Genomic DNA, 8,739 nt, shown 5'->3' with positions numbered 1-8,739 from the left:
GGAAGCGTGGCGGCGCTCCCGCCGAGGGTTCGGATCCCACATACAGACCGGTTCCCACTCACTGGCTGAGTGAGGCACGGGGGCAGCACCAAGGGTTGCGATCCCGTTGCCGGTCCCCGGCCCGGTACGGGGGCAACACTGAGGGTTGCGATCCGTTGCCGGACACGGAAAAAGACAAAAAAAAAAAAAAAAAAAAATTTTCTCCAGATGCCAAATACTAAGTAAGCATAAGCCACTGTGAATGAACATTAATTACTGCTAGGTAAAATGCCTCTTGTCCCATCCCCAACCCCATGACATTTTTAAAAAAATCTTTTATTGCTCACAAATTCTTGTTCAGAATCATCCTTCAATGCTCTCTTACTCTCCACTTACAATCTTCTCAGTGTCACCAAGTCAAATATCTTCTACTTAATTTTTAAAAATTCATCCAGATCTTATCACCCTCTTACCACTACCTTTGTTCGGATCTTTATTTCTTGCCCACATAATGCAATAGCTTTCTAAATGGTTCCTAGTCTCACATCACTTTAATCCATTCTCCACATTGATATCAGAGTGAACTTTCTAAGAAGCAACCTTGATTAAAAGCCCACCATGGCTCTGCATGCTTACAGGATAAAATTCAAACTCATGACTGTGACATTTAAAAAAATCTGTCTGTCCCCTATCTATATCTCTCATTCCTCATCACTGTACTCACTCCCTCACGCATCCTGCACCCTACACTGTAATCATACAAAACCTGTATATTCAGGCTGCCATTCTCAAGACCTGACATTACCAATCCCATTGTTGGGAAAACCTGTGCCTCCTTTCTTCGTTTGGCAACTCACATAAGTTCCTCCCATGCTGGCTGAGATATCTTTTAATATCTTTCCCGAAACACCCTAAACACTCCTTAGTTTAATGCCACTCCTCTGTTGCCACACAAGTTCCTGCCTACCAATCCCTGCTATTGGAAGGCATGGTCTGTCTTATTCATATTTATATTCCCAGTGCTTAGAACATAACATACACCCAATAATACCTATTGAGTAACTGAGGAACACATAAGTGACTGACTACGTATAAAATCCAGAGACCTATGCTGAGCATTCAAAGTACTCCACAGTCAGAATCTAGGCCAGTGGTTCTCAAACTCAATGCCCCAGAATCAGCTGAGACACTTTTAAAATACAGAGATTCTGCGGCCCCACCCCAGATGTATTCAATCAAAATTTCCAGGGGTAAAGGTCAGAAAAACTACACTTATAAAATCTCCTTGTGATTGTCTAATTAACCCAACATCACTATACTTATTCTTAGATGTTCTACAAATATTTTATTCATTCTTAGATTAGCCCATTACACATATTTATCACAACATTTATTTCAATTCATGTTTCAGAATTATGTAAAATTTAAGTAGTGTTTTGACAGTAAGTGAAATCTGGATGAGAATTCCTTCCTCATTGGCCTCAGATCAATGTGGCTATGCATAAGCTGACAACTGCCCTGGATATTTTCCCTCTTCAGTGAGAGGTACAAAGCAAAATGTTGATTCTATAAGCCTTTTCCCTGGGGTATACTCCATATCCTCTCCAAAAATATTCTTCCATTTGGTTAAATGTAAGCAAACGGATAAATATTACACTGAATTATTTTACGCTTTTGTGGTAATTCATAAAATATTTACAGTTCATTCTCAAACATGTTCAAGTAGAGTCAAATAAAAATGTTTTCCAAGATGCCACCTCATTTGCAATTAGGTCATCATGATGTAATTCAAACAATGGTGAGGAGGAAATCAGGAGACTCAGGGAGGAGTTGGGACAAGGGAGTAATTTGACCTTGGCTTTCTCACTTTTCTAGTTATACCCCGTTGCCAAATTCACATAATTTATATGGGTCTCTGCTCCCTTCCTATAAAAATAAGAAATGGTTATTTGTGAGGTTCAAAAGAGATAATATATGTGAAAGTATTTTAAATGTTTAAAAACACTAAACAAATTTTGGGTATGTTTTTTTACTCAGTAAATTGTCTTGGGTTTCTTTCCCTTCCCTTTCCTTACTTATTTCTTTTTAGTCAGGGTGGGGTGGGAAGGTGAAGGTTGGCCGGTATAGGGATCTTTCCTTATTTTTTAACCAATAATTCCTATGTTTTTCTGAAAACTAAACTTTCTCTTAAACCTGTGCTCTGGTAGTCTTAGAAAGATTTTTGAAAAACTCTGCCCCCAACAAACATTCCTTCCTTTAATTGAAGAAACTGAGAAAATGAAATGTATCCATGACCTCTGCAATGCTCTGGTTTTCTTAAACTTTTTAAGTTACTCTTATTTTCCAAATATAGTCAAAAATTGGAAATAGCTATAAAAATGAAAATACATTCGAACTCTCATAATACTCATATTTGAATGCCAGCATCCACAATAATGCAGCCACAGCAAATAAGCATATAAAAACAGTGAATGGCATAGTAACAAGGCAAAAGAAGTGGTCCAAGTAATAGCAACCTTGCAAAGTTAGGTTCATGCAGACCAGCAAGTAAGAACCAAAGCTTTACCACTTAAGAGCTGGAAAAATAAACACTTAAAAGAAAACAAAATGCAACATCTATTATACTAACAACTGCAGTTTACACAAAAATTATAAAATATCAATTAATGTATAAAATTTATAAAACTTGTTATAATATTTGTACATATCAAAATTAAAAGCTATTATAAAAACTATATATACTAATTAAAAAACATTTTTATGTATCAAAGATATATATGAAACCAAGAAAAAATAGATAACTTACAATTTTTTGCTCATGATGTAATAATTTTCAACAGAGAGCTTTAAATATTTTTATAAAGTTTTAAACTTGGTAATATTCTGGATTTACTATTTACCAAAGACATTTTTGAGAATAGTGTAATTCTATGTGATGTAATAATTTTCAACAGAGAGCTTTAAATATTTTTATAAAGTTTTATACTTGGTAATATTCTGGATTTACTATTTACCAAAGACATTTTTGAGAATAGTGTAATTCTATGCTAAAATAAATATGTTTGTGATGTTTTAAGTAAAAAATAAGCTTTGCTACAGCTACAAATATAAAAATAAACAAGTATATACAATTAAAAAAGAAGGCACCTTATTTTCTCTTCTGCTTGCATGCTATTCAAATATTAAAATACACCATTATGAAATTGCATACATATTTTCTACTTAAAAGTAAAGTAGTAATTAGGATCCCATTATATTTTCCTTAATTATCAACTTGTGGGGAAAAAGGAAAAATAATTAGACTAAAGAAAAAAATTTTAGGGAATTAGCAGATGATTATTCAATGGTAATTCTATCACCAGAGGAGAAGTAATTATTGTAAAGTTTAAGATACAGCCAATACATTTTTCTATTAACATTTTTATCCTAGGTTCCCAGCCTTTTTTATTTTTGTGAAGAATTACTTTTCATTTTCACAAAAGTTTGAGATGCTAGAATAGTACAAATAAAGAGCATGTATGAGGGGATGAGGGAACAACCCTCAGTAAAGAGTTGGTACTGACAATAATAGAATGAGGTAAAGAGGATATTGACAATAGCTGGTTTTATCAAATAGCTGGAATGCTGTTTGGAGATTTATCATGTGAAGTTTTGAGAAATTCAAAACTTATACATTCAAACTAAATATAAAAGCATCTCTGAAAACAAGTACAAATGCTGTTTTGAATTATCTGTGCATATGCTGTAAAAGCATTGCTTATAATACATCAGTTTTATTACTTAATGTTCTTAATGATTTAAATTTTTCTTTCCTGTTGTACTATACTGTGGGTTGTCTTTTGTAACAACCATGTATAGTGTGGGGTGGGGGGAGAAACAGGATATTCTCAAGTGTCAAATTAACTTAATTTGCAGGTTTTCAGGGATAACAGACTTCAAATTCCATGCTTACTTTCATTATAAAAGTTTCATGAATTCCTGTTTTCTATACCATTTATGAGTACTATAATGAGTATCATAATGGTACTTTTAATTACATAGTCCACAATATCAATTACACAAGACCTGGGATACTAAGTTTAAAATTTAATTTGGTGCAAAACATGTTTTAGCATATATCCAGCGGAATAAATGAGGTAAATAAATCTCTAGGTAACAATTTTCCACAGTGCTTTAAATTACAGTTTTAAAACTCATAAAAAACAGAAATGATACTTGGGCTCTCAAGCTGGATCAACTTGGTTTTGATTCCTAACTTGCCACTTATAAGGTATATGACCAAAGATAAGTTATTTAACCACTTAAAGCTTCAATTTCTAATTTGTAAAATGTGTTAATAATTGTCCTCTTTCACAGAATTGTTCTGAGGATTAAATAAGATCATGCATATAAAAACAGTATAATGTGAATTTCTCTAATAATATATGCAACTGGTTAATAAGGAAAATTGTCAATATATCACAGAAGTCATTTTGATTCAGATGTGTTTTTTTCCTAGCTTGATTTTTGAGCCACCAGTAATAGCAGCTTAACATAAAGTACGTTAAGTCAGCTAAACACTATAGAGCCCAGGAAGAGTGTAAAGTAATTTAAAAAGAGTTGAATTCTCTCAAAATTGTACTACTCAATAAAAAAGTTGTAGGTGAACAGTCAATAACCTAATGTTTGTATCACTTCTTCCTCACAGCCTTGAGGAAATGAAGGAATACATCACTGCTGCCACTTCAACCACTGATGGTAATATGATACAGCGACTACCTGTTCCTTGTGTCCTACAGCTCAAGTACAGGACTGATGTAAGCTGTGGTACACCATGGATGCACATAGCATTTATAAGATCATAGAAATAACCATAATAGTTCATTTGTAATTGTTTTGGTTACATGCTCATATCTATCTTGGTTAGTAAACAAATAACATTTTGTAAGTCTTTCTTTTTATAATCAACTTGTACAGTAATGTAACAGGGCCCATCCACTCCCACATCACTTCTTGACTAGTTTGGCCACGCTGTCTTAGAAGTTCTTACTGCATGATTCTCTCTGATCTTTGTCTGAACTTTTCCTTTCCATCATATTCCCTTCAACTTTTTTAAAAAAAATAAAGTCCCAGGGCCGAGCCCGTGGCGTGCTCAGGAGAGTGCAGCGCTCCCACCGCGGGTTCGGATCCTATATAGGGATGACCGGTGCGCTCACAGCGCTCACTGGCTGAGCGCGGTGTGGCCGGTCTCAAAAAGGACAAAATAAAATAAAATAAAATAAAGTCCCATATGGCTGGAGTAATTATTTTATTCATTAAGGATTTAACATGCCTTTAATTGTGCTAGTATTGTTATAGGATCATTATTGTTTTTATTAATGTTCTAAAGCTGCTTTTAAGTGGTCTCTTCCAGGACTACTCACCCCATCCCCACTCTGTCATTTTTTAATATGAAATATTGCAGAGTTTGAGGTTTTTAAGGAACGTATATTTTACGCTTAAGTAGAAAGGCCTGTATTTATTTATCATACTACTTGTCACAAAACAAATATTAATTGAATAAAAAAGAAATTTCCTCCATTTAGAAAGATCTGTCACATTCTTGGGTTAGTATCTATCTAATCACCAAAATTTATTAAGAATTATAATCTACATGTATTTTTTTCTTCAATATTTCTAAAATTCACCTTCTCTGTTTAAGAGTTTAATTTCAACTCTTTAAAAATGCTGGCTTCTGGCAATTTATTATAACAGATTAAAAACTTGAGATAAGTAGAATTAGGATTATAAATTAATCTGCCATCCATACTGATTCAATATTATATCCATAATATGAATACAATAAAAAATTCTCATAAAAATATCCTTAGCAGATACAGAAAACCAATCAAATCAAAACCAAAAATTTCGTATCTTTAGAGGCAGAACTAAAGTGAGATTATCCAAGAGTTCTCATAGTATGCTATTATACAAGTATACTATGAGAAGTTATACTATTATAAAGTAAATAATAATATAAGTAAATTATACAATTATACATAGTACGCATTATACAAAAGTTCTCATAGTATACTTTTGTTTTGGAAACAAAAGAATAATTACAAAAATCCAACTTTGATAACAGATTTAACACACTACAAGTTCGAGCAATGAATTGCTTATTTTAAGTATGTTGTGCTCTAAATGATGTAATAATAAAATAAACTTTTAGTTATTTTAAAACTGGAGGTTACTAAGGAAAATTTAAATACTAAGAAACATATATTTTGGTTATTATACTGGCTACTATTGCTGCTTCTAATTTCTATAAGCAAAAACTTAACCTACCTCTTATTACTTTTAAAAAGTTAGACTTTGTTTATTTTAAAATTCCAATGAGACCAAAGTTTTCATAAAGATATAAGTACTAACAGAATTAGGTAACTTACAGAGACAAATTTAAAATTTTAATACAGCTATAATTATCTTCAGGGATCTAATAAACATTAAATTTTCCTATACCTATAGCTTAATATAGCTATTCAGCATAAAATATCTATAATTTTCATTTTTCTTTTATATAACTGACGAATAAAAGAATAAGAAAGACACTTACTGGCTGAAGCCTGAGGTTGCATGCGAGGTATTCCTCCATTTGGCACTTGAAAATTTGAGTCACTTCTACTGCTTTTCACTGAGTCAACTTGTGTATTAGATGTTCGGGACAGGTTTGGAAGACTGCGTCTTAGTTTTTCTACAACAGAATTTTAATTAAAAAAAAATCAAACCATTCTTTCAGATGGAGAAAATGAAAATATTAGCATTCAAAGATTATTTATTTAAACTTTCTGCATATTTTGGAAAAGAAAACAGGAAATATTTGTCTTACTTAAAAAAAAAAAAAAAAAATCAACCCAGAGTCTATAAATGGGTAGAATAAGAGAACCCTTAAAGAAAATCACAAATTATATACTTAAATCAAAATCTAAATACAGGTAACTTCATGAGTAAAATAAAGCAAAAGTACATAATCAAGTAAATTAAATTCACTTTCTACTTTCTTATTGATTCACTATTAACAAAACAGTAAACTTAAACTCTTGATTTACCTATCTGAAATACGAAACCTTGGTAAAAATTATATAAAGGAATTTTTTTCCCAAAAACATTCTATTATTAAAATCTGCTTTGTTTTACCTTCATTTTTAACATTGCTTGTCTGTAAATCCGTGGGATGGCCTTGAAGTGAAAGGCGAGGTTGCTGTAAGCGACTAATCATAGGCTGTGGGGACACTCTACTATATTCTATTCCCCGAGCAGGAGATCGTGAACGAGGTGAATTTCTGGGTGACTGCTTAGGTGATGGTCGAGGTGAATTGCGTGGTGATGGTGAAAACCTGTTAACAGCAGGGTATACTGCATGATGCATATTGTCATCTTCATCATCTAAACTTTGTGCATCAAGTTCCTGATCACTAAAAGTACCCCGTCTTGTAGAATTGCAAGATGAACCAGAACTGCGCCGAGACGTGGTGGCTGCATATTCTTGCCGGAGACCTGGCAACAATGAATGTTATTTTATTTCTTTAACTGTATTGTTAAACATTTAAATATTTTTTAAAATTTAGAAGTAAAAGGTTATCATTGAGAAATTCAAATAGAGTTTAACATCCTCTCCTATTAGGAAGCATAAACCAACCACATCTGAAGTTATTTTTAAAATGAATGAAATTCTATAAACCCTTGCCCAACTTCAAGATTTCTTTTTTACTCTGAAACCTAAATTACAAGGGTAGAACCATAAGTTTAAATATGTTCCTACTCCTAAAGGCAGTAATCCAAATTTGAGACTAACATTAAAGGAATACTGAGGGAAAACAATCATTGTTTAACCAGTGAAAAGAATACATCAGTGAGTAAATAAACCCCTTGGATACTTAATCTTTAGAGTAATCTTACTCATGAAGATGATAAAGTACGATGGAAATGTCTATCCCACACTTAGGAATTCAACAGTTGGGCATATATGAAATTTCAGTTGCTTCATTACCCAAGAGATCTCAATAAAACAAAGTTAAATTCTAAGCCTTCAAAGTAAGAATTTTCAAAAGAATCTCCTATGTAGCTTGATACCTTCAGAAAAACCCAAGCAAACTTAGGAGTCCTTCAAATAGTACAGAAGCTTCTATAACAAAAATAAATGTTGATACATAGTATATTTGACAAGGAAACAAATTACAATGTAAAAAAGTATAGAATTCAGGTAATGTTTTGAGCAAGTCCTGCTAACTATTGGCAATCTAGTAAAAAAAATCTGCTATACAGTAGTATTCAACCTTTAAGTCACGTATTCATATAAAGAAAGTGCTATTCAACATGGTTCCCCCAAACTAGTGGATGAGAATCATTCTAGGGTATCTTTAAAACTAGAAATTCCTGGGGTCCACTTAGCCCCTCAGCCAGGTTTGGGAACCACAGCAGTAACCGACAAATTACTTAGTGTCTAGTTACAGCAAATATGGCACTAAAGTCATCTTAAAATCAACAACAACAACAACAACAACAAAAACAAAACAGACCAGTGAAAAGAGCGCTGTTTTAGAAAAGAAAAACCCAGATCCCAATGCAGGCTCTCCCCTAACAACAGGAACCTAAAGAAGTATGCTTGCTTTAAGATTTTGTAATTCTCATCTTAAAAATGAGGGAACTTGATGAGGCAATATCCCAAATCTGTAATTCTACATTTTTTTTTTTTTTTGTCTTTTTCCGTGTCCGGCAACGGATCGCAACCCTCAGTGTCGC

General features: G+C 32.9%; 1 protein-coding gene across 2 annotated transcripts in view; it reads right to left on the bottom strand.

Annotated features, from left to right (window-relative positions):
- The window catches only part of SLAIN2 (SLAIN motif family, member 2), a 77,293-nt gene that overhangs the window by 32,138 nt on the left and 36,416 nt on the right, over positions 1 to 8,739 (bottom strand). For both annotated transcript variants that reach the window (XM_008575465.1, XM_008575463.1), the window contains exons 5-6: positions 7,135 to 7,494; positions 6,554 to 6,691 (exon numbers count right to left, since the gene is read on the bottom strand). In XM_008575465.1, the coding sequence (XP_008573687.1) occupies positions 6,554 to 6,691; positions 7,135 to 7,494 (498 nt within the window). The remainder of the gene's footprint in view (positions 1 to 6,553; positions 6,692 to 7,134; positions 7,495 to 8,739) is intronic.

The sequence above is a fragment of the Galeopterus variegatus genome, unplaced genomic scaffold (assembly GCF_000696425.1).
Source record: "Galeopterus variegatus unplaced genomic scaffold, G_variegatus-3.0.2 Scaffold1193, whole genome shotgun sequence".
NCBI classification, from domain to species: Eukaryota; Metazoa; Chordata; class Mammalia; order Dermoptera; family Cynocephalidae; genus Galeopterus; species Galeopterus variegatus.
Note: the sequence above shows the minus strand (reverse complement) of the source record. Positions and strands in the feature narration are given on the sequence as shown.